This window comes from Bombina bombina, chromosome 5, assembly GCF_027579735.1.
Source record: "Bombina bombina isolate aBomBom1 chromosome 5, aBomBom1.pri, whole genome shotgun sequence".
Classification (NCBI taxonomy): Eukaryota; Metazoa; Chordata; class Amphibia; order Anura; family Bombinatoridae; genus Bombina; species Bombina bombina.
The window spans coordinates 201042660-201069198 of NC_069503.1; the positions used below are offsets into that span (position 1 = coordinate 201042660).

At 39.7% G+C, this 26539-nt stretch overlaps 1 protein-coding gene across 1 annotated transcript in view; it reads left to right on the plus strand.

Annotated features, from left to right (window-relative positions):
- Nucleotides 1–26539, plus strand: part of DYNC2I1 (dynein 2 intermediate chain 1) — a 302447-nt gene that overhangs the window by 128824 nt on the left and 147084 nt on the right. Inside the window, exon 11 of the mRNA XM_053713831.1 lies at nt 24230–24341. Coding sequence (XP_053569806.1) covers nt 24230–24341 — 112 coding nt within the window. The remainder of the gene's footprint in view (nt 1–24229; nt 24342–26539) is intronic.

Genomic DNA, 26539 nt, shown 5'->3' on the forward strand with positions numbered 1-26539 from the left:
CTTGAGGGAGTATGGATATGTTTGGTGGATGGGGTATGTGTGGATACGAGTAAGCTCTCTTGTATTCTTCCTTTTGTATGATTTGGTAGCTGTAATCATTAAAATCTAAATTAATTTCTAAGACTCTTTGGCTGGGATTTATTTCTATTATATTATTATTGAGTCTAGGGCCAGACTCCATCCCGCGCCGGAGCAATTTTTCACTTATTGGTGGTGCGGTCACTATTTTGTATTATTATTTCTTTCATGTAATTAGCAAGAGTCCATGAGCTAGTGACGTATGGGATATACATTCCTACCAGCAGGGGCAAAGTTTCCCAAACCTTAAAATGCCTATAAATAAACCCCTCACCACACCCACAATTCAGTTTTACAAACTTTGCCTCCCATGGAGGTGGTGAAGTAAGTTTGTGCTTGATTCTACGTTGATATGCGCTTCGCAGCAGGCTGAAGCCCGGTTTTCCTCTCAGAGTGCAGTGAATGTCAGAGGGATGTGAGAGAGTATTGCCTATTTGAATACAATGGTCTTCCTCTAGGGGATCTATTTCATAGGTTCTCTGTTATCGGTCGTAGAGATTTCTTCTACCTCCCTTTTCAGATCGACGATATACTCTTATATATACCATTACCTCTACTGATTCTCGTTTCACTACTGTTTTGGCTATCTACTTTATGTAGATGAGTGTCTTAGGGTAAGTAAGTCTTATTTCTATTTATGACACTCAAAGCTATGGTTTGGGCACTTTATATGTAAAGTTCTAAATATATGTCTTTAAACTTATATTTGCCATGATTCAGGATAATCAGTATTCCTTCATTCAGACTGTCAGTTTCATTTTTTGGGAAAATGCATATAAATTTCTTTTTTCTTACCTTAATTTTCAATTGAACTTTTTAAAAAAAAAAAAAAAAAAATAATAAAAAAAAAATTGTGGGCTGTTAGGCTCGTGGGTGCAGAAAATGCTTCTATTTATTGCGTCATTTTTGGCGCAAGATTTTTTGGCGCAAAAATTTTTCATCATTTCCGGCGTCATAGTTGGCGCCGGAAGTTTAAACGTAATTGCGTCATTTTTGATGCATGTGTATTGCGGATGTTTTTTTGGCGCCAAAAAATATGGGCGTCATTCTTGGCGCCAAAAATATGGGCGTCATTCCTGGCGCCAGTTTTTTTCACACTATTTCAGTCTCACTATTCAGTTGCTTCTGGTTTTCTAGAAGCTTGTTTCATTTTGCATTTTTTCCCATTCCTGAAACTGCCATTTAAGGAATTTGATAATTTTGCTTTATATGTTGTTTTTTCTTTTACATATTGCAAGATGTCACTACCTGACCCTGGATCAGAATCTACTTCTGGAAAGACGCTGCCTGATGTTGGTTCTACCAAAGCTAAGTGCATTTGTTGTAAACTTTTGGTAACTGTTCCTCCGGCTGTTTGTGATACTTGTCATGATAAGCTTTCAAACGCAGATAGTATTTCCATTAGTAATAAACCATTACCTGTTGTTGTTCCTTCAACATCTAATGTTCAGGATGTTCCTGTTAACGTTAAAGAATTTGTTTCTAAATCTATTCGGAAGGCTCTGTCTGTTATTCCTCCTCCTGCTAAACGTAAGAGGTCTTTTAAAACTTCACATATTTCAGATGAATTTTTAAATGACCGCCATCATTCTGACTTATTTATTTCTGATGTGGATCTATCTGATTCAGAAGATTCTACCTCAGATATTGACACTGATAAATCTTCATATTTATTTAAGATGGAATTTATTCGTTCTTTACTTAAAGAAGTGTTGATTGCTTTAGATATGGAGGAGTCTAGTCCTCTTGATATTAAAACTACTAAGCATTTAAATGCAGTTTTTAAACCTTCTGTGGTTATTCCAGAAGTTTTTCCAGTTCCTGATGCTATTTCAGAAGTAATTTCTAGGGAATGGAATAGTCTGGGTACTTCTTTTACTCCTTCTCCAAGGTTTAAGAAATTGTACCCTTTGCCATCTGACAGATTAGAATTTTGGGATAAAATCCCCAAAGTTGATGGGGCTATTTCTACTCTTGCTAAACGTACTACTATTCCTACGGCAGATAGTACTTTGTTTAAAGATCCTTTAGATAGGAAGCTTGAATCCTTTCTAAGGAAGGCTTATTTATGTTCAGGTAATCTTCTTAGACCTGCTATTTCTTTGGCTGATGTTGCTGCATCTTCAACTTTCTGGTTGGAGGCTTTAGCGCAACAAGTGTCAGACCATAATGTTTATAGCATTATTAAACATGCTAATAACTTTGTGTGATGCCATTTTCGATATCATTAGAATTGATGTCAGGTACATGTCTTTAGCTATTTTAGCTAGAAGAGCTTTATGGCTTAAGTCTTGGAATGCAGATATGACTTCTAAGTCAACATTGCTTTCTCTTTCTTTCCAAGGTAATAAATTGTTTGGTTCTCAGTTAGACTCAATAATTTCAACTGTTACTGGGGGGAAGGGAGCCTTTTTACCTCAGGATGAAAAAAATCTAAAGGCAAATATAGGGTTGCTAATCGTTTTCGTTCCTTTCGTCAGAATAAGGAACAAAAGCCTGACCCTTCCTCTAAAGGAACAGTTTCCGTTTGGAAACCTTCTCCAGTCTGGAATAAATCCAAGCCTTTTAGAAAGTCAAAACCAGCTCCCAAATCCGCATGAAGGTGCGGCCCTCATTCCAGCTCAGCTGGTAGGGGGCAGGTTACGATTTTTCAAAGATGTTTGGATCAATTTGATTCAAAGTCTCTGGATTCAGAACATTGTTTCACAAGGGTACAGAATAGGTTTCAAGGTAAGACCGCCTGTGAGAAGATTTTTTCTTTCCCGCATTCCAGTAAACCCAGTCACGGCTCAAGCGTTTCTGAAATGTGTTTCAGATCTGGAGTCAGCTGGGGTAATCATGCCAGTTCCAGTTCTGGAACGGGGCCTGGGGTTTTATTCAAATCTGTTCATTGTTCCAAATAAAGAGAATTCTTTCAGACCGGTTCTGGATCTAAAAATATTGAATCGTTATGTAAGGATACCAACATTCAAAATGGTGACCATAAGGACTATTCTGCCTTTTGTTCAGCAAGGGCATTATATGTCCACAATAGACTTACAGGATGCATGTCTTTTCTAGACAAGCATTATCAGTTTGTTAATCTTCCTTTTGGTCTAGCTACAGCCCCAAGGATCTTTTCGAAGGTTCTCGGTGCCCTTCTCTCTGTAATCAGGGAGCAGGGTATTGCGGTATTTCCTTATTTGGACGATATCTTGGTACTTGCTCAGTCTTTACATTCTGCAGAATCTCACATGAATCAACTTGTGTTGTTTCTTCAAAGACATGGTTGGAGGATCAATTTACCAAAGAGTTCCTTGATTCCTCAGACAAGGGTAACCTTTTTAGGTTTCCAAATAGATTCAGTGTCCATGACTTTGTCTCTTATAGAAAAGAGACGTCTGAAATTGGTTTCAGCTTGTCCAAACCTTCAGTCTCAATCTTTCCCTTCGGTAGCTTTATGCATGGAAATTCTAGGTCTCATGACTGCTGCATCGGACGCAATCCCTTTTGCTCGTTTTCACATGAGACCTCTCCAGCTTTGTATGCTGAATCAGTGGTGCAGGGATTATACAAAGATATCACAATTAATATCCTTAAATCCCAATGTTCGTTCTTCTCTGACTTGGTGGTTGGATCACCATCGTTTAGTGCAAGGGGCCTCTTTCTCCTGTTAAGTGTAGTCAGTCCACGGGTCATCCATTACTTATGGGATTATATCTCCTCCCTAACAGGAAGTGCAAGAGGATCACCCAAGCAGAGCTGCTATATAGCTCCTCCCCTTTACGTCATACCCAGTCATTCTCTTGCACCTAACTAATAGATAGGACGTGTGAGAGGACTGTGGTTGTTAAACTTAGTTTTTATTTCTTCAATCAAAAGTTTGTTATTTTAAACAGCACCGGAGTGTGTTGTTTTTTCTCAGGCAGCATTAGAAGAAGAATCTACCTGAGTTTGTGTATGATCTTAGCGGTCGTAACTAAGATCCATTTGCTGTTCTCGGCCATTCTGAGGAGTGAGGTAACTTCAGAACAGGGGACAGCAGGCAGGGTTCACCTGCAAGGAGGTATGTTGCAGTATATTATTTTCTAAGGAATGGAATTGACTGAGAAAATACTGCTAATACCGATGTAATGTAAGTGCAGCCTTAAATGCAGTAGTAGCGACTGGTATCAGGCTGATATGTATGTATGTTTACACTGAGGTATTTCTAGGGAATGGAACTTCACTAAGAAAATACTGTATACATTTAAGTTATATTTGAGCCTCCACTGCAGTGAAAGCGACTAGCAGCAGGCTTATTAATAACATTTCATAATTTTATTTTTAAACGTTTACTGGCATGTTAATCGTTTTTTTCTGAGGTACTGGTGATAAAACTTTATGGGCATTATTTTTACCACATGGCTGTCGTTTGTTTATGAAAAAAATCAGTTTACTGAGCTTCCCCACTGTTGTATTATGAGTGGGAGGGGCCTATTTTAGCGCTTTATTGCGCAGTTAAAATTCAGTCACAGTCTTCCTATTTCTTCCTCCATGATCCAGGACGTCTCTACAGAGCCCAGGGGTCTCCAAAACTAGTTTTGAGGGAGGTAATCACTCACAGCAGACCTGTGAGACTGTGTTTTGACTGTGATAAAAACGTTATATTAAATTGTTATCCGTTTTTGGGTACTAAGGGGTTAATCATCCATTTGCTGGTGGGTGCAATCCTTTGCTAACTTAATGCATTTACTGTGAAAATTTGGTTGCTATAACTAATTTGGTTCATTGTTATTTCAACTGTGACAGTTTTTTGTGCTTCTTAAAGGCACAGTAACGTTTTTTATATTGCTTGTAAATTTATTTGAAAAGTATTTTCCAAGCTTGCTAGTCTCATTGCTAGTTTGTTTAAACATGTCTGACACAGATGAATCTCTTTGTGCAATATGTTTAAAGGCCAATGTGGAGCCCAATAGAAATTTGTGTACTAATTGCATTGATGCTACTTTAAATAAAAGCCAATCTGTACATGTAAAGAAAATTTCACCAGACAACGAGGGGGAAGTTATGCCGACTAACTCTCCTCACGTGTCAGTACCTTCGCCTCCCGCTCAGGAGGTGCGTGATATTGTGGCGCCAAGTACATCAGGGCGGCCCATACAAATCACTTTGCAAGACATGGCTAATGTTATGACTGAAGTACTATCTAAATTACCAGAATTTAGGGGTAAGCGCGATCACTCTGGGGTAAGAACAGAGTGCGCTGATAATAATAGAGCCATGTCTGATACTGCGTCACAATTTGCAGAACATGAGGACGGAGAGCTTCATTCTGTGGGTGACGGATCTGATCCAAGTAAACTGGACTCAGACATTTCAAATTTTAAATTTAAGCTTGAGAACCTCCGTGTATTACTAGGGGAGGTATTAGCGGCTCTGAATGATTGTAACACGGTTGCAATTCCAGAGAAAATATGTAGGCTGGATAAATATTTTGCGGTACCGACGTGTACTGACGTTTTTCCTATACCTAAAAGGCTTACAGAAATTGTTAACAAGGAGTGGGATAGACCCGGTGTGCCTTTTTCACCCCCTCCTATATTTAGAAAAATGTTTCCAATAGACGCCACCACACGGGACTTATGGCAGACGGTCCCTAAGGTGGAGGGAGCAGTTTCTACTCTGGCTAAGCGCACCACTATCCCGGTGGAGGATAGCTGTGCTTTTTCAGATCCAATGGATAAAAAGTTAGAGGGTTACCTTAAGAAAATGTTTGTTCAACAAGGTTTTATATCACAACCCCTTGCATGCATTGCGCCTGTCACGGCTGCGGCGGCATTCTGGTTTGAGTCTCTGGAAGAGACCATTAGCTCAGCTCCATTGGATGAGATTATAGACAAGCTTAGAGTCCTTAAGCTAGCTAATTCATTTATTTCTGATGCCGTAGTACACTTAACTAAGCTTACGGCTAAGAACTCCGGATTCGCCATTCAAGCGCGCAGAGCGCTGTGGCTTAAATCCTGGTCAGCCGATGTGACTTCTAAATCTAAATTGCTTAACATACCTTTCAAAGGGCAGACATTATTCGGGCCCGGTTTGAAAGAAATTATCGCTGACATTACTGGAGGTAAGGGCCATGCCCTGCCTCAAGACAGAGCCAAACCAAGGGCTAAACAGTCTAATTTTCGTGCCTTTCGTAACTTCAAGGCAGGAGCAGCATCAACCTCCTCCGCTCCAAAACAGGAAGGAACTGTTGCTTGCTACAGACAGGGCTGGAAACCTAACCAGTCCTGGAACAAGGGCAAGCAGGCCAGAAAGCCTGCTGCTGCCCCTAAGACAGCATGAACTGAGGGCCCCCGATCCGGAGACTGATCTAGTGGGGGGCAGACTTTCTCTCTTCGCCCAGGCTTGGGCAAGAGATGTCCAGGATCCCTGGGCGTTAGAGATCATATCTCAGGGATATCTTCTAGACTTCAAGGCTTCTCCTCCAAAAGGGAGATTTCATCTTTCAAGGTTGTCAGCAAACCAGATAAAGAAAGAGGCGTTTCTACGCTGTGTACAAGACCTTTTACTAATGGGAGTGATCCACCCGGTTCCGCGGTCGGAACACGGACAAGGGTTTTACTCAAATCTGTTTGTGGTTCCCAAAAAAGAGGGAACCTTCAGACCAATCTTGGACTTAAAGATCCTAAACAAATTCCTAAGAGTTCCATCGTTCAAAATGGAAACTATTCGGACAATCTTACCTATGATCCAAAAGGGTCAGTACATGACCACAGTGGATTTAAAGGATGCCTACCTTCACATTCCGATTCACAAAGATCATTATCGGTACCTAAGGTTTGCCTTCCTAAACAGGCACTACCAGTTTGTAGCTCTTCCCTTCGGGTTAGCTACGGCTCCAAGAATCTTTACAAAGGTTCTGGGCTCTCTTCTGGCGGTACTAAGACCGCGAGGAATATCGGTAGCTCCGTACCTAGACGACATTCTGATACAAGCGTCAAGTTTCCAAACTGCCAAGTCTCATACAGAGTTAGTTCTGGCATTTCTAAGGTCGCATGGGTGGAAGGTGAACGTAGAGAAGAGTTCTCTATTGCCACTCACAAGAGTTCCCTTCTTGGGGACTCTTATAGATTCTGTAGAAATGAAGATTTACCTGACAGAGGACAGGTTAACAAAACTTCTAAATGCTTGCCGTGTCCTTCATTCCATTCAACACCCGTCAGTGGCTCAATGCATGGAGGTAATCGGCTTAATGGTAGCGGCAATGGACATAGTACCTTTTGCACGCCTGCATCTCAGACCACTGCAATTGGGCATGCTAAGTCAGTGGAATGGGGATTACTCAGATTTGTCCCCTATGCTGAATCTGGATCAAGAGACCAGAGATTCTCTTCTTTGGTGGCTTTCTCGGCCACATCTGTCCAGGGGGATGCCCTTCAGCAGGCCAGATTGGACGATTGTAACAACAGACGCCAGCCTGCTAGGTTGGGGCGCTGTCTGGAATTCCCTGAAGGCTCAGGGATCATGGACTCAGGAGGAGAGACTGCTTCCAATAAACATTCTGGAATTAAGAGCAGTTTTCTATGCCCTTCTGGCTTGGCCTCAGTTAGCAACTCTGAGGTTCATCAGGTTTCAGTCGGACAACATCACGACTGTGGCTTACATCAACCATCAGGAAGGGACAAGGAGTTCCCTAGCGATGATGGAAGTCTCAAAGATATTTCGCTGGGCAGAGTCTCACTCTTGCCACCTGTCAGCGATCCACATCCCAGGCGTGGAGAACTGGGAGGCGGATTTCCTAAGTCGCCAGTCTTTTCATCCGGGGGAGTGGGAACTTCATCCGGAGGTGTTTGCCCAACTGCTTCGGCGTTGGGGCAAACCAGATCTGGATCTCATGGCGTCTCGCCAGAACGCCAAGCTTCCTTGTTACGGATCCAGGTCCAGGGACCCGGGAGCGGTACTGATAGATGCTCTGACAGCACCTTGGGTCTTCAACATGGCTTATGTGTTTCCACCCTTCCCGATGCTTCCTCGATTGATTGCCAGGATCAAACAGGAGAGAGCATCGGTGATTCTAATAGCGCCTGCGTGGCCACGCAGGACCTGGTATGCAGATCTAGTGGACATGTCGTCCTGTCCACCATGGTCTCTGCCTCTGAGACAGGACCTTCTGATTCAGGGTCCTTTCAAACATCCAAATCTAATTTCTCTGAGGCTGACTGCATGGAGATTGAACGCTTGATTCTATCAAAGCGTGGATTCTCGGAGTCAGTGATTGATACCTTAATACAGGCTAGGAAACCTGTTACCAGAAAAATTTACCATAAAATATGGCGTAAATACTTGCATTGGTGCGAATCCAAGAGTTACTCATGGAGTAAGGTTAGGATTCCTAGGATATTGTCTTTTCTACAAGAAGGTTTAGAAAAGGGTTTATCTGCTAGTTCGTTAAAGGGACAGATCTCAGCTCTGTCTATCCTTTTACACAAACGTCTGTCAGAAGTTCCAGACGTTCAGGCCTTTTGTCAGGCTTTGGCCAGGATTAAGCCTGTGTTTAAAACTGTTGCTCCGCCGTGGAGCTTAAACTTAGTTCTTAACGTTTTGCAGGGTGTTCCGTTTGAACCCCTTCATTCCATTGATATCAAGCTGTTATCTTGGAAAGTTCTGTTTTTAATGGCTATTTCCTCGGCTCGAAGAGTCTCTGAGTTATCGGCCTTACATTGTGATTCTCCTTATCTGATTTTTCATTCAGACAAGGTAGTTCTGCGTACTAAATCTGGGTTCTTACCTAAGGTAGTCACTAACAGGAATATCAATCAAGAGATTGTTGTTCCATCATTGTGCCCTAACCCTTCTTCAAAGAAGGAACGACTTCTGCACAATCTGGACGTCGTCCGTGCCCTGAAATTTTATTTGCAGGCAACTAAAATTTTTTGCCAAACTTCTTCCCTGTTTGTCGTTTATTCTGGACAGAGGAGAGGTCAAAAAGCTTTGGCTACCTCTCTCTCTTTCTGGCTTCGTAGCATAATACGTTTAGCCTATGAGACTGCTGGACAGCAGCCTCCTGAAAGAATTACAGCTCATTCTACTAGAGCTGTGGCTTCCACTTGGGCCTTTAAAAATGAGGCCTCTGTTGAACAGATTTGCAAGGCTGCAACTTGGTCTTCACTTCACACTTTTTCGAAATTTTACAAATTTGACACTTTTGCTTCTTCGGAGGCTGTTTTAGGGAGAAAGGTTCTTCAGGCAGTGGTTCCTTCCGTGTAAAGATCCTGCCTGTCCCTCCCGTCATCCGTGTACTTTTAGCTTTGGTATTGGTATCCCATAAGTAATGGATGACCCGTGGACTGACTACACTTAACAGGAGAAAACATAATTTATGCTTACCTGATAAATTCCTTTCTCCTGTAGTGTAGTCAGTCCACGGCTGCCCTGTTTTTACGGCAGGTCTAAATTTTAAATTAAACTCCAGTCACCACTGCACCCTATAGTTTCTCCTTTCTCGTTTGGTTTCGGTCGAATGACTGGGTATGACGTAAAGGGGAGGAGCTATATAGCAGCTCTGCTTGGGTGATCCTCTTGCACTTCCTGTTAGGGAGGAGATATAATCCCATAAGTAATGGATGACCCGTGGACTGACTACACTACAGGAGACAGGAATTTATCAGGTAAGCATAAATTATGTTTTTGTTCGTCCAACCTGGACTGTGATCTCAACAGATGCGAGTCTTCTAGGTTGGGGAGCTGTATGGGGATCTCTGACAGCGCAGGGGGTTTGGGAATCTCAGGAGGCGAGATTACCAATCAATATTTTGGAACTCCGTGCGATTTTCAGAGCTCTTCAGTTCTGGCCTCTTCTAAAGAGAGAAGCGTTTATTTGTTTTCAGACAGACAATGTCACAACTGTGGCATATGTCAATCATCAAGGGGGGACTCACAGTCCTCAGGCTATGAAAGAAGTATCTCAGATACTTGTATGGGCGGAATCCAGCTCCTGTCTAATTTCTGCGGTTCACATCCCAGGTATAGACAATTGGGAAGCGGATTATCTCAGTCGCCAGACGTTACATCCGGGCGAATGGTCTCTTTACCCAGAGGTATTTCTTCAGATTGTACAAATCTGGGGGCTTCCAGAAATAGATCTGATGGCCTCTCATCTAAACAAGAAACTTCCCAGGTATCTGTCCAGATCCAGGGATCCTCAGGCAGAAGCGGTGGACGCGTTGTCACTTCCTTGGAATTATCAACCTGCTTATATCTTTCCGCCTCTAGTTCTTCTTCCAAGAGTGATTTCCAAAATCCAAATGGAGCGTTCGTTTGTACTGCTGGTGGCTCCAGCATGGCCTCACAGGTTTTGGTATGCGGATCTCGTTCGGATGGCAAGTTGCCAACCTTGGACACTTCCGTTAAGGCCAGACCTTCTATCTCAAGGCCCTTTTTTCCATCAGGATCTCAAATCCTTAAATTTGAAGGTATGGAGATTGAACGCTTAATTCTTAGTCATAGACGTTTCTCTGATTCAGTGATTAATACTATGTTACAGGCTCGTAAATCTGTGTCTAGGAAGATCTATTACCGAGTCTGCAGACTTACATTTCTTGGTGTTCTTCACATAAATTCTCTTGGCATTCTTTTAGAATTCCTAGAATTTTACAATTTCTTCAAGATGGTTTGGATAAGGGTTTGTCTGCAAGTTCCTTGAAAGCACAAATCTCTGCTCTTTCGGTTCTTTTTCACAGAAAGATTGCAAATCATCCTGATATTCATTGTTTTGTACAGGCTTTGGTTCGAATCAAGCCTGTCATTAAGTCAATTTCTCCTCCTTGGAGTCTCAATTTGGTTCTGAGGGCTTTACAGGCTCCTCCTTTTGAGCCTATGCATTCTTTGGATATTAAACTACTTTCTTGGAAAGTGTTGTTCCTTTTGGCTATCTCTTCTGCTAGAAGAGTTTCTGAATTATCTGCTCTTTCTTGTGAATCTCCTTTTCTGATTTTTCATCAGGATAAGGCGGTGTTGCTGACTTCATTTAAATTTTTACCTAAAGTTGTGAATTCTAACAACATTAGTAGAGAAATTGTTGTCCCTTCATTGTGTCCTAATCCTAAGAATTCCATGGAGAGATATTTTCTTGGATGTAGTTAGAGCTTTGTAGATTCTTTGGATGTAGTTAGAGCTTTGAAATATTATGTTGAAGCAACTAAAGATTTCAGGAAGACTTCTAGTCTATTTGTTATCTTTTCTGGTTCTAGGAAAGGTCAGAAGGCTTCTGCCATTTCTTTGGCGTCTTGGTTAAAGTCTTTGATTTATCATGCTTATGTGGAGTCGGGTAAATCCCCGCCTCAAAGGATTACGGCTCATTCTACTAGGTCAGTTTCTACTTCCTGGGCTTTTAGGAATGAAGCTTCTGTTGATCAGATTTGCAAAGCAGCAACTTGGTCTTCTTTGCATACTTTTACTAAATTCTACCATTTTGATGTTTTCTCTTCTTCTGAAGCAGTTTTTGGTAGAAAAGTACTTCAGGCAGCCGTTTCAGTTTGATTCTTCTGATTATAATTTCAGTTTTTTTCATTATAAGATTAAAACTTTTTGATTTGGGTTGTGGATTATTTTTTCAGCGGAATTGGCTGTCTTTATTTTATCCCTCCCTCTCTAGTGACTCTTGCGTGGAAGTTCCACATCTTGGGTATCTGCTATCCCATACGTCACTAGCTCATGGACTCTTGCTAATTACATGAAAGAAAACATAATTTATGTAAGAACTTACCTGATAAATTCATTTCTTTCATATTGACAAGAGTACATGAGGCCCACCCTTTTTGTGGTGGTTATGGTTTTTTTGTATAAAGCACAATTATTCCAATTCCTTATTTTTTTGATGCTTTCGCTCCTTTCTTATCACCCCACTTCTTGGCTATTCGTTAAACTGAATTGTGGGTGTGGTGAGGGGTGTATTTATAGGCATTTTAAGGTTTGGGAAACTTTGCCCCTCCTGGTAGGAATGTATATCCCATACGTCACTAGCTCATGGACTCTTGCTAATATGAAAGAAATTAATTTATCAGGTAAGTTCTTACATAAATTATGTTTTTTTATTTGCTATAATGTTGCTTGTAAAATGTTAAAGTGAAGGTAAACTTTTATGAATGAAAGCCTGTTTTTTAAAAATACTATTAAAAACAGGGGCACTTTCATTCATCAAAGTTTACAAAGCAGCCGTTTTGATTAAAAACTTACTTTTTTTTCTTTTCACAGGCAGAGCAGCTTCCCCCTCCTGGAAATCCTCTCTTCACACGTCAGCAATGACTAATCCGGCTTCCTCCAATCACAGCATGGCCTCAGGCAATGACCACCCTGGGGGGAAAGCCGTGATTGGAGGAAGCTGGATTAGTCATTGCTGACGTGTGAAGAGAGGATTTCCAGGAGGGGGAAGCTGCTCTGGCAGTGAAAAGAAAAAAAGGTAAGTTTTTAATCAAAACGGCTGCTTTGTAAACTTTGATGAATGAAAGTGCCTCTGTTTTTAATAGTATTTTTAAAAATCGTGCTTTCATTCATCAAAGTTTACCTTCACTTTAACAGTCCATCTGTGTTCATAGAAATTGCATTTAGGGTGTTTAATCTGCATTTACTTTCAGACAGAATCAATCGAGACTTTACATGTTGTGCCTTTAGTATATATCATAAACTCAAAATAGGTAAAATTCTGTGTTGAACACCAGTTATAGCTTTCATCCTAATGGTAAAGCCACCTTCTGTTGATGTGTTCATTTGACATATCCTTTTCCTTTCATGTAATTGGCAAGAGTCCATGAGCTAGTGACGTATGGGATATACAATCCTACCAGGAGGGGCAAAGTTTCCCAAACCTCAAAATGCCTATAAATACACCCCTCACCACACCCACAATTCAGTTTTACAAACTTTGCCTCCTATGGATTTGGTGAAGTAAGTTTGTGCTAAGATTTCTACGTTGATATGCGCTTCTCAGCATTTTTTGAAGCCCGATTCCTCTCAGAGTACAGTGAATGTCAGAGGAATGTGAAGGGAGTATCACCTATTGAATGCTATTGGTTCTCTGTTATCGGTCGTAGAGATTCATCTTTTCAGATCGACAATATACTCTCATATTCCATTACCTCTACTGATAACTGTTTCAGCACTGGTTTGGCTATCTGCTATATGTGGATGGGTGTCTTTTGGTAAGTATGTTTTTCATTACTTAAGACACTCTCAGCTATGGTTTGTCACTTTATGTACTTATATAAAGTTCTAAATATATGTATTGTACTTATATTTGCCATGATTCAGGTTTTCAGTATATTCCTTTTTTTGCAGACTGTCAGTTTCATATCTGGGAAATGCTTTTTTTTATGAAAAATTATTTCTTACCTGGGGTATAGTCTCTTTTTCAATTGACTGTCTTTTAAATTTGCGGGCAGAATTAGGCTTGCGAGGGAGCAAAATGCCAAAATTTATTGCGTCATTTTGGGCGCAAGATTTTTTTGGCGCGAAGTTACGTTCGTTGACGCAAATTTGTCATTTCCAGCGTCTTAGTTGACGCCGAGTCCTTCACAAGGTTGCGTCACCTATGACGCGAGTGTTTCGTTTCCGGACATTTTTGGCGAAAAAAAATATTTTTCTGTTTGTTGTGCGTCATACTTGGCGCCAAATATTTTTATTATTTAAAGCCCCATTCCTTTTGCCTCTGGCCTTTTTCTATGTCAGAGGGCTATGCTCTTTGCATTTTTTCCCTTTCCTGAAACTGCCATATAAGGAAATTGATAATTTTGCTTTATATGTTGTTTTTTACTCTTACATTTGCAAGATGTCTCAATCTGATCCTCTCTCAGAATTTACTGCTGGATTCCTGCTGCATGATAACGGTTCTACCAAAGCTAAGTGCATTTGTTGTAAGCTTGTGGAGATTATACCTCCAGCTGTGGTTTGTAATAGTTGTCATGATAAACTTTTACATGCAGAAAATGTTTCCATCAGTAGTAGTTCATTACCTGTTGCTGTTCCGTCAACATCTAATGCACAAGATATACCTGTAAATTTAAAAGAATTTATTGCCGATTCTATTCAGAAGGCTTTGTCTGCCATTCCGCCTTCTAATAAACGTAAAAGGTCTTTTAAAACTTCTCATAGAGTTGATGAAATTTCAAATAACCGGTAACATACTGATTTATCTTTCTCTGATGAGGATCTATCTGATTCAGAATATCCTGCCTCAGATATTGACCCTGACAAATCCTCTTATTTATTTAAAATGGACTATATTCGTTCCTTATTAAAAGAAGTGTTGATTACATTAGATATGGAGGAAACTAGTCCTCTTGATATTAAAACTAGTAAACGTTTAAATTCTGTTTATAAACCTCCTGTGGTTATTCCAGAGGTTTTCCCAGTTCCTGATGCTATTTCAGATATGATTTCTAAGGAATGGAATAGGCCTGGTACTTCTTTTATTCCTTCTTCAAGGTTTTAAAAATTGTATCCTTTGCCAACTGTTAGATTGGAGTTTTGGGAAAAGATCCCCAAAGTTGATGGGGCTATCTCTACTCTTGCTAAACGTACTACTATTCCTACGGAAGATAGTACTTATTTTAAAGATCCTTTAGATAGGAAACTTGAATCTTATCTAAGGAAGGCTTATTTATATTCAGGTCATCTTCTTAGGCCTGCTATTTCTTTGGCTGATGTTGCAGCTGCTTCAACTTTTTGGTTGGAAACTTTAGCGCAACAAGTTTCGGATCATGATTTGTCTAACATTGTTAAATTAATTCAACATGCTAATAATTTCATTTGTGATGCCATTTTTGATATCATCAAAATTGATGTTAGATATATGTCTTTAGCTATTTTAGCTAGAAGAGCTTTATGGCTTAAAGCTTGGAATGCTGATATGACTTCTAAGTCCAGATTGCTATCTCTTTCTTTCTAAGGTAATAAATTATTTGGTTCTCAGTTGGATTCAATAATTTCAACTGTCACTGGGGGGGAAGGGAGTCTTTTTGCCTCATGATAAAAAAACCTAAGGGTAAATCTAAAGCTTCTAACCGTTTTCGTTCCTTTCAACATAATAAGGAACAGAAATCTAATCCTTCCCCAAAGGAATCTGTTTCCAATTGGAAGCCTTCCTCAAATTGGATTAAATCCAAGACATTTAAAAGATCAAAGCCAGCCCCCAAGTCTGCATGAAGGTGCGGCCCTCATTCCAGCTCAGCTGGTAGGGGGAAGATTACAATTTTTCAAAGATGGAGGCGGGGCAAGCTGGGCGCCTGAGCGGTCGCACATAAACAGAGCTCTGCTCATATAATGTAAATGGCCATATTTTAGATCGCTCAGAAATGCCCAAAATCTTACGAAGTGGTAGCTAAGATCATTGAGACGCATATTGGAGGATGTGAGGGTTAAGAGAGGAGCTGAAAGGACACAGAGCTATCTGGTAATGTTTGCAGCTCTTGCACTGTATACCGGAGGAGCGGCCATCTTGAAATACAAAACATGGCAAGTTTTGGTAGCTTTCTGGAGACCCTGCGCTGTATCCTTGCGGAGCACCATATTGCTCTTGAAGGACTTCTGACCAATGCTTTCAAACACGAGGTTTCCTGTGCCTCTCAGAAGTGTACACGTCTTGGATCTGCTTCAGCTGAAGGTGTGCATACTTGTACTACGGGTCTCATATGCCTAAACATTACTCCAGCTAGCTGTGTGAGGGACCCAGTCCCTGTTATTCCGGAGCCGGTATTTGAAAATAAAACTGCTGCAACTGTGAGCATGGCCCAGCATGACAGCAATTACATGAGGCTCAGCGAAACCAGCACAACCATAATTAACCCAGCTCTCACATCAGGCTCAACAGCCAAGACACAGGACCACAAAAAGACTTCAGATAATGTGCGTGTCAGACGCCGGAAAGAAATCTGGCTGCAATTTTTGTTGCCCTTGCTGATCCCAACCATCCCTTCCTATGCAGATCTATTGGAATTTATTGACTGGTCAACCTTTCAGTGGGATCCTGGAGGACTATAACAGCAAACTGAGGATTATTCTCTGAGACCGCAACTTTTCCCCTATATCAGCCAACTGAATGATAAGATATGGCAGACCACCTTGCTCATATACCCACTACCAGCTCCTCCTCTATCTTAAGGTGGCTTGGAATGGAGATGATATATGATATATGGGTTCTCTTGAAAAGTATGGTCACAAGAAGAAGCGATACAGATAAAGATGGATAAGACGGTTATTTGTTTATTTTTATATTTTGCAGCCTATATAAAGATGTCACATACACTGAACAATACATATACCCAAAGTGACTTGCATTAAGGTTTATGTTCTTACTGTTAAACATGGTGTAAAGTGAGCAAAGTTTTAATATTTAAGTGGCAGATATGTTTTAACACTGGGAACTCGTTACGATAGCAGCAATGTTAGATGCATTAGTTCCCTAGCCAGTACAGGATAGTCATTTTGTGCTAGGTTGTTCTTTTATAAATAAGGATATTTGTTATAGAATGTACCTAAATATATCCAAAGGTTTGTTTTTAGATTCTACACTTTCCAAATGTATATTGCACTGCTTAATTGGTAGATGTGTTATCTGTATCTGTTTTGCGTGTTAAACTTACAATACAATTTCCTGATAGCTGCAATGGCCATTTACAGCCACTAGAGGGGAGTCAAAGCTCAGCTACAACCTGAGCTATACGGCAAACTTATGTGATATAATTGCCTCTGTCAACTGTTCCTATTTTTCTCGAGACTCTCTGTCCTGGGATTTGTCCCCAATAGGCATATTTAATAAGCAGAGACTTAGGGCATCATTGGAAACTTTAGACATACTCCCTAGAAATCTGGAACTGGCATCTATTTATTATTGATAGCTTTGATATTTACATCCTACATGGAGAGTGTCCATCACTCTGCCTAGATTGCCCCAGTTATAGAAATGTAAAGGAGTTTAAGACAAGGCTTGCCACCTCAATCTTTTTGTCCCCAATATGCCACTGGAGTAACTGTATTTACCTATCTGTGCTCCCTAAATGGCTTGTTGCTGTTTATGGTATACTAACTTGTACACTTACTGTTGTTTAAAGACCATGAACTTTACCACATTTCCCTCTTCTTTAATCATAGATACCTGCTAGCAGATTAGATACACCATTGCTGGGTATAGGGCCCATACCCAGTAGGTGAGATACAAACATGAGAAAAGAAGGAATATAATTTTTTCTCTCTTTAAAACAATTTATCTACATCTATATTAAAATTATTAGTGTCGAAACAGGTATGGTAATATAATATATCTTCAGGCTGTCTCTATGCCGGGATACTTGCTTTACCCACTTGCCAGTGTTATATTTAGCATGTAACCAGATATGCACATAAATAGCACTAAATGCTCCTGTCTCATCTCTAATTTAAGCCAAGCTATTAGCTTCTTATATTTTAATTTGTAGTCAATACATTCAAGGTGAGTTCACTCTCTATCCGAAGGCACACACATATATATATATATATATATATATATATATATATATATATATATATATATATATATATATATATATATATATGTTGCGGTGTATTGAATATATTTAACCAACCGCCTCCCCCCGCTACTCTCACTAAAGGAACCCTATATTATTTAAGCTGTTTCTCATAACTGTGCAGAATTTTGAATTATTTATGTTGCCACCCTTCACTCCCCCCCCTAATCCACCAATTTAAGTTTTGCATACATTTCTGCTGTTTTCCACCCCACCATGGTTTGACTATTTAAAGTAACTTCCGGCAACCTTTTGTGAGCTAATATACGCCATATATATATTTACATTATTCCAGCTTAGAGATAATTTTTAATCAAGGTTGATACTACTAGCTATAATGCCTAGACCATACTTAGTTGTCACTCCCACCATATCACTGTGTGTCAACCGTACGCCCCAAAGGTCTTACTTGATATTTCTGTTGTTTTCATAACTAATTCCTACTCTTGTTTGTTTTATTTATATATATAGCTCCCCCCTCCCACCAATACACTCAGGCATCCGTACATATGCTTGACGTGTTTTAATGCGGTTCCCTCGATAAATACCGCAAATATAATCATATTTTTTTATTGAAGTTTGAACCTTATATCCTTACTTCATATTGCATAACTGTGCATTTTTTTATAATAAGGAATCTATATATATAAACTTTAAGCCACACGGTAGTTCTACTTCTACTTTAATATCTATCTTCCCCCGCTATAAAAAACGTATATGTTATTCTTCCTTTCACTGCGGGAAAATATCCCTTCACACAGTTTTAGTATAATATTACTTATATTCATTCAGGCAGCAACCTGATAAGTTATTCAATAACTGTAACATCCCTGTGATGTTTTTTTTCGTCCTCATACCAGCAGGTTGTTTATGTTTAGTGTTCACTGTTGTTTATTATGTTAATGCTTTTCCCTATGCAACACTTATGTAAAGAACTGGGCCCGGGAGGTCCTAAAGGCTCATTAATGGAACTATTTCTAAAGGCATGGAAAAAAGTGAAAATCTGAGGTTCCTTCTTTTTTTTTTTTTCTTTCTCTTTTGATTGTTGGATACTAGGTTACAACAACAAATTGGATTGTAAACATATGTTAAGATATTTGATATGCTCCTGTACTAAGCTCAAGATCCTATGGAAATAGATGCAGCTCTTATATGTTTAGTTTGGATACGTACTGTAAAATGTTGTAGTACTATGATTTATATTTTGTTCCAACTGATAATTGTTTGTAAACCTATTTCTGAACCTCCAATAAAAATTATTTAAAAAAAAAAAAAAAAAAAATGTTCAAAGATGTTTGGATCAATTCAGTCCAAAATCATTGGATTCAGAGTATTGTCTCTCAGGGGCACAGAATAGGTTTCAGAGTAAAGACCGCCTGTGAGAAGATTTTTTCTCTCATGCATTTCAGCGAACCCAAGAAAGGCTCAGGCTTTCCTGAAGTGTGTTTCAGACCTGGAGTTATCAGGGATAATCATGCCAGTTCCGTTTCAGGAACAGGGTCTGGGGTTTTATTCAAATCTATTCATTGTCCCAAAGAAAGAAAATTCATTCAGACCAGTTCTGGATTTAAAGATTTTGAATCGATATGTAAGAGTACCAACTTTCAAAATAGTGACTATCAGGACTATTCTGCCTTTTGTTCATCAAGGGCATTATATGTCCACAATAGACTTACAGGATGCATATCTTCATATTCCGATTCATCCGGATCACTATCAGTTCCTGAGATTCTCTTTTCTAGACAAGCATTACCAATTTGTTGCTCTTCCTTTTGGCCTAGCAACAGCTCCAAGAATCTTTTCAAAGGTTCTCGGTGCCCTACTCTATGTAATCAGAGAGCGGGGTATCGCGGTGTTTCCTTATTTGGACGATATCTTGGTACTGGCTCAGTCTTTACGTTCTGCAGAATCTCATGTGAATCAACTAGTGTTGTTTCTTCAAAGACATGGTTGGAGGATCAATTTACCAAAAAGTTCTTTGATTCCTCAGACAAGGGTAACCTTTTTAGGTTTCCAGATAGATTCAGTGTCCATGACTTTGTCTCTAACAGACAAGAGACGTTTAAAATTGGTTGCAGCCTGTCGGAGCCTTCAGTCTCAGTCATTCCCTTCAGTAGCTATGTGCATGGAAGTTTTAGGTCTTATGACTGCAGCATCGGACGCGATCCCAATTGCTCGTTTTCATATGAGATCTCTCCAGCTTTGTATACTGAACCAATAGTGCAGGGATTATACAAGGATATCACAATTGATATTCTTAAATCCCAATGTTCGACTTTCTCTGACTTGGTGTTTAGATCACCATCGTATAATTCTAGGGGCCTCTTTCGTTCGTCCAACCTGGACTGTGATCACAACAGATGCGAGTCTTTCAGGTTGGGGAGCTGTTTGGGGATCTCTGACAGCACAAGGAGTTTGGAAATCTCAAGAGGCGAGATTACCAATCAATATTTTGGAACTCCGTGCGATTCTCAGGGCTCTTCAGTTTTGGCCTCTGTTGAAGAGAGAACCGTTTATTTGTTTTCAGACAGACATTGTCACAACTGTGGCATATGTCAATCATCAGAGTGGGACTCACAGTCCTCAAGCTATGAAAGAAGTATCCTGGATACTTGTTTGGGCAGAATCCAGCTCTTGTCTAATTTCTGCGGTTCATATCCCAGGTATAGACAATTGAGAAGCGGATTATCTCAGTCGTCAGACTTTACATCCGGGAGAATGGTCTCTCCACCCAGATGTGTTTTCTCAAATTGTTCAGATGTGGGGTCTTCCAGAAATAGATCTGATGGCTTCTCATCTAAACAAGAAACTTCCCAGGTACCTGTCCAGGTCCAGGGATCCTCACGCGGAAGCAGTGGATGCATTGACACTTCCTTGGTGTTATCAACCTGCTTATATTTTCCCGCCTCTAGTTCTTCTTCCAAGAGTGATCTCGAAAATCATCATGGAGCAATTGTTTGTGCTGCTGGTGGCTCCAGCATGGACTCACAGGTTTTGGTATGCGGATCTTGTTCGGATGTCCAGTTGCCAACCTTGGCCACTTCCCTTAAGGCCAGACCTTCTATCTCAAGGCCCATTTTTCCATCAGGATCTCAAATCATTAAATTTGAAGGTATGGAAGTTGAACGCTTAGTGCTTAGTCATAGAGGTTTCTCTGACTCAGTGATTAATACTATGTTACAGGCTCGTAAATCTGTTTCTAGAAAGATTTATTATCGAGTTTGGAAGACTTACATTTCATGGTGTTCTTCTCATACATTTTCTTGGCATTCTTTTAGAATTCCTAGAATTTTACAGTTTCTTCAGGATGGTTTGGATAAAGGTTTGTCTGCAAGTTCCTTGAAAGGACAAATCTCTGCTCTTTCTGTTTTATTCCACAGAAAAATTGCTAAACTTCCTGATATTCACTGTTTTGTTCAGGCTTTGGTTCGTATCAAGCCTGTCATTAAATCAATAATTTGGTTTTGAAGGCTTTACAGGCTCCTCCATTTTAGCCTATGCATTCTTTGGACATTAAACTACTTTTTTGGAAAGTGTTGTTCCTTTTGGCCATCTCTTCTGCTAAAAGAGTTTCTGAATTATCTGCTCTCACCTGTGAATCTCCTTTTCTGATTTTTCATCAGGATAAGGCAGTTTTGCGGACTTAATTTAAATTCTTACCTATGGTTGTGAATTCTAACAACATTAATAGAGAAATTGTTGTCCCTTCTTTGTGTCCTAATCCTAAGAATTCTTTGGAGAGATCTTTACATTCTTTGGATGTGGTGAGAGCTCTGAAATATTATGTTGAAGCTACTAAAGATTTCAGGAAGACTTCTAGTCTATTTGTTATCTTTTCTGGTTCCAGGAAAGGTCAGAAGGCTTCTGCCGTTTCTTTGTCATCATGGTTAAAGCTTTTGATTCATCAAGCTAATTTGGAGTTGGGTAAAACCTTGCCTCAGAGAATTACAGCTCATTCTACTAGATCAGTTTCCACTTCTTGGGCTTTTAAGAATGAAGCTTCAGTTGATCAGATTTGCAAAGCAGCAACTTGGTCTTTGCATACTTTTACTTTATTCTACCATTTTGATGTATTTGCTTCTTCGGAAGCAGTTTTTGGTAGAAAAGTTCTTCAGGCAGCTGTTTCAGTTTGATTCTTCTTCTAATTTAAGTTTTTTCTTTTCAATTATGAGACTAAACTTATTATTTGGGTTGTGGACTAATTTTTTTCAGCATAAATGGCTGTTTTTATTTTTTAACCCTCCCTCTCTAGTGACTCTTGCGTGGAGTTCTACATCGTGGGTATTGCTATCCCATACGTCACTAGCTCATGGACTCTTGCTAATTACATTAAAGAAAACATAATTTATGTAAGAACTTACCTGATAAATTCATTTCTTTCATATTGACAAGAGTCCATGAGGCCCACCCTTTTTTTGGTGGTTATGATTTTTTTTGTATAAAGCACAATTATTTCCAAATTTCTTTGTTGATGCTTTTTACTCCTTTCTTTATCACCCCACTTCTTGGCTATTTGTTAAACTGAATAGTGGGTGGGGTGAGGGGTGTATTTATAGGCATTTTGAGGTTTGGGAAACTAGCTCATGGACTCTTGCCAATATGAAAAATGAATTTATCAGGTAAGTTCTTACATAAATTATGTTTTTACTAAAATGTGGAGTGACCGTAAGGAAAAAACCCTTAAAGGAATATGAGAACCTCAAAAAAATGCAGAATAGGTACTAATCTACTTTAGAGGGCACATACTGTGCATACTAAAATCTAGTGAGAAGAATCAAGGAGCATACAAATATATATATGATTAAATTTCCAGGTTTTCTGTTAAAGAGTGACAACCCTTACTCTTAATGATTATCATGAGATGATCACAAAAACATACTTATAGGTTATTATGTTACAGTTTATTTGCAGTAACTGACATTTAAAATATTTGTTTAGATTTATAGCTTTATTTCAGAGTGGATTCACATGCATGTGTGTGTCCTGGTTGGGGTTTTAAAATATCTGATGGGTTTTTAATTTAATACTAACTAGATATTATTGTATGGTAAAAAACACTTAAACCATTACAACTAAGTTAAGTGAAATAAACGCTATAAATTGCCTCCATTTGTTTTCCAAAAAATGTTTTAGGAATTTAATTATGTTGGGATACAATGAATATTTACAGGTATATATGCACATATATTTGCAACAAAACAGTCACATTAAAGGGACAGTCTAGTCAAAATTAAACTTTCATGATTCAGATAGGGCATGAAATTTTAAACAACTTTCCAATTGACTTTTATCATTAAATTTGCTTTGATCCCTTAGTGGTATTTTTGAAAAGCTAAACCTAGGTAGGCTGAAACTGATTTCTAAACCGTTGAAAACCGCCTCTTAGCTCAGAGCATTTTGAAAGTTTTTCACAGTTATACAGTACTAGTTCATGTGCGTCATATAGATAACATTGTGCTCACTCCTGTGGAGTTATTTAGGAGTCTGCACTGATTGGCTTAACTGCATGTCTGTCAAAAGCACTGAGATAAGGGGGCAGTCTGCAGAGGCTTAGATACAAGGTAATCACAGAGGTAAAACAAATATTAATATAACTGTGTTGGTTATGCAAAACTGGGGAACTGGTAATAAAGGGATTATCTATCTTTTAAAACAATAAAAATGCTGGTGTAGACTGTCCCTTTAATACAGGGCAACTCTAGCTACCATAACCCACATTTGTGCAACACTGCTAACTTTAATATAAGAATTACAGAGAATTTATCACAGGAAAAGAAGGTAGAATACTTACAGTAGCTAGATTCTCTAAGGTGTGATTTATCTCTGTCCAAAATCAGCCATCTTTCAGCAGGAGGAGAAGAGAAAATAATGAGACTAGTTTAATTTCCCAATTTTATGCTCAAGTCAAAAGGGTATGGCCTATTATATGCCAGTCAAAGGCTATATGGGAGCATCCTTAAAAACTAGGCTTAACGTCTAGCCTAAAAGTAATAGGTGTATCTGGGGGGGAAGGGATTTCTTACATTAAAAAGCCCTGGTGTTTTAACCACTTTGCTTTAAAAGTAGCTATGTGATTATTCCAGGGATAAAATCTTTAAGCTATGTCACCACACTGGTATCTTTAACTGTGTCTTTGGTGGTAGTTAGACATTCTCATTAACTCATTTAACTATGGGCACTATCACACAAAGCAGCAAAGAGGTGGCATACAGCATATTTAGCATTTGCTTTCAGGGCCTCATGGAGACAATATAATAAAGGTAATCCAGCACTCTGGACAGTTGCACGTCATCTAATGGCCACTGCCAAACAGCCCCAGCCAAGAGATAAAAGTAGAGAGATAGTGACAGCAAAAAAATAATTTATTTATATTATCAACACAAAAAAGTGGCGAGGTTTTGGGAGACAATCCCTTAGTCATGCCATCATGCTGTCACCATCTCTCTAGTTTTACCTCATGGAGACAAGACACTGTGCACAGAGATAATCAGTAATCAGCATAAAAATAAGCTCTAATGATGCACAGCTACCTCTGTATGTAGGTTACAGGTTTCAGATTAGTTTACTTTCCTTTCCCCCTTTGTTGAAACACTAGTCTAGATTACTTTTATTTCATTTATTTTTTGTTTTAGGCTTATATCCAGTGTAATGATGATTGTATTGAGCGAGAAGTTCAAACAGAGGAAATAGAGACTGAAGAGAAATGGACTCAACATCCAGGAGAGAGTGCTGTAGTTTCTGGAGGTGACTATTCAACATAATATTATGGGCCAGATTACGAGTGGTGTGCTATTTAGCGCTTTCGCTAGAGCGCTAATTGCGCTAGAAGTAAACTTTTTGTGTGCGTCGGGTTGCGCTAGTATTATGAGTTGAAAGTAAAAGATATTTGCTAAAAATATACTTACCTTAAGATACCCATCCACACATAGCAGACAGCCAAACCAGTACTGAAACATATCAGCAGAGGTAATGGAACAGGAGTATAACATTGATCTGTAAAGGGAGGCAGAAGATTAGTCCCTGCTACTGAATTTATTATCAGGTATTTATAAAGCGCCAGCAGATTACGTAGCGCTATACTCTGAGGGGAATTGGGCCTCAATATGCTTAGAAGCGCCTTTCAATAAAGAAATCAAGCACATCATGCTTCAACCACCTCCTAAGGAGGCAAAGTTTTAAACTGAGGTATGTGTGAGGTGGGAGGGTTATTTAGAGGCTTTTGAGGTTTGGGAAACTTTGCCTCCTCCTAGTTGGAATGTATATCCCATACGTAACAGTTTGTGGACTCTCAACACCTATATGAAATAAATTGCTCTTGCGCTAACATGAGTAGGCAAAAAGCCGAACTTAGAATGTTGCGCGCAGTAACCTATTCACCCATAGAAGTTAATGGAACAAAAAAGTTGGAAGGAACCCTAACACCCAACTTGTGCGCAAACCCAACATGAAAAACTAAATTTATGCTTACCTGATAAATTTCTTTCCGGGCATGGAGAGTCCACGATTTCATTCCAATTACTAGTGGGATATTCAACTCCTAGAGGCAAGGAGCACCCCAGCAGAGCTGTTAAGTGTCACTTCTCTTACCCATAACCCCCAGTCATTCGGCCGAAGGAAAACAGAAAAAGTGGTGAGTCCACAATGTAATTCCAATTACTAGTGGAACCAATACCCAAGCTAGAAGCACAGAATGAAAGGGAGGGAGAACAAGACAGGCGGACCTAAACAGAAGGTACCACCGCTTGAAGAATTTTTCTCCCAAAGGAAGCCTCAGCTGAGGCAAAAGTATCACATTTGTAGAATTTGGAAAAGCTATGCAATGAGGAATAAGTGGCCGCCTGGCAAATTTGCTCCACAGCTTTATTTTTGAAAGCCCAGAATGAAGCGACAGCCCTAGCGGAATGAGTCGTAATTTTATCAGGAGGCTGTTGTCCGCAGTCTCATAAGCTAACCGGATAACACTTCTCAACCAGAGAGAGTAGATGGGGCCTTCTGACCCTTAAGCTTACCAGAGAAAACAACGAACAGGGCAGAAGATTGACGAAAATCTTTAGTTGCTTGAAGGTAAAATTTTAGATCACGCACAACATCCAGGTTATGCAAAAGACGTTCCTTCTGAGAAGAAAGTTTGTGACAAAAAGAAGGAACAACAATTTCCTGATTAATATTGCGATCCGACACTACCTTAGGAAGAAATCCCAGCTTAGTACGAAGGACCGCCTTATCCACATGAAAAATAAGGTAAGGAGAATCACACTTCAGAGATGAAAGCTCGGAAACTCTGTGAACAGAAGAAATAGTAAGAAGAAACAAAACCTTGCAAGATAACATTTTAATATCAATAGAATGCATCGGCTCAAACGGAGCCAGTTGCAAAACTTTAAGAACAAGATTAAGGCTCCAAGGAGGAGCAACAGGTATAAACAAACACAGGCCTGATTCTAACCAGGGCCTGAACAAAAGATTGAACAAGAGAATAGACAGTGCAGAAATCTGAGCCTTCAGAGTGCTGACTGACAAACCTTTCTCCAAGTCTTCCTGAAGAAAAGACAAAATTCGGGGTATCCTCACTCTGCTCCAAGAGAAACCTTTCGATTCACACCAATACCACCTGAAGTAAAAGGTCCATCCTCAGAATTAACCTCCAAGGTGGAAGAGATGACATCTTCACCAGATCCTGCGAGGCCAGACAGGAGCTATTAGAATAAAAAAAGTCTGCCGGCTCAGAAAATCCGCTTCCCAGTTGTCCACCCCTGAAATGTGGATGGCAGATAGGAGACCATCGTGAGATTCTGCCCACTGTAGACCACTCCTTCATTGCTAACGAACTCCGAGTCCCTCCTTGGTGGTTGATGTAAGCCACCGAGGTAATGTTTTCCGATTGGAATCTGATAAACCGGACCAAGGCTAGTTTAGGCCAAGCTGTCAAAGCATTGAAGATT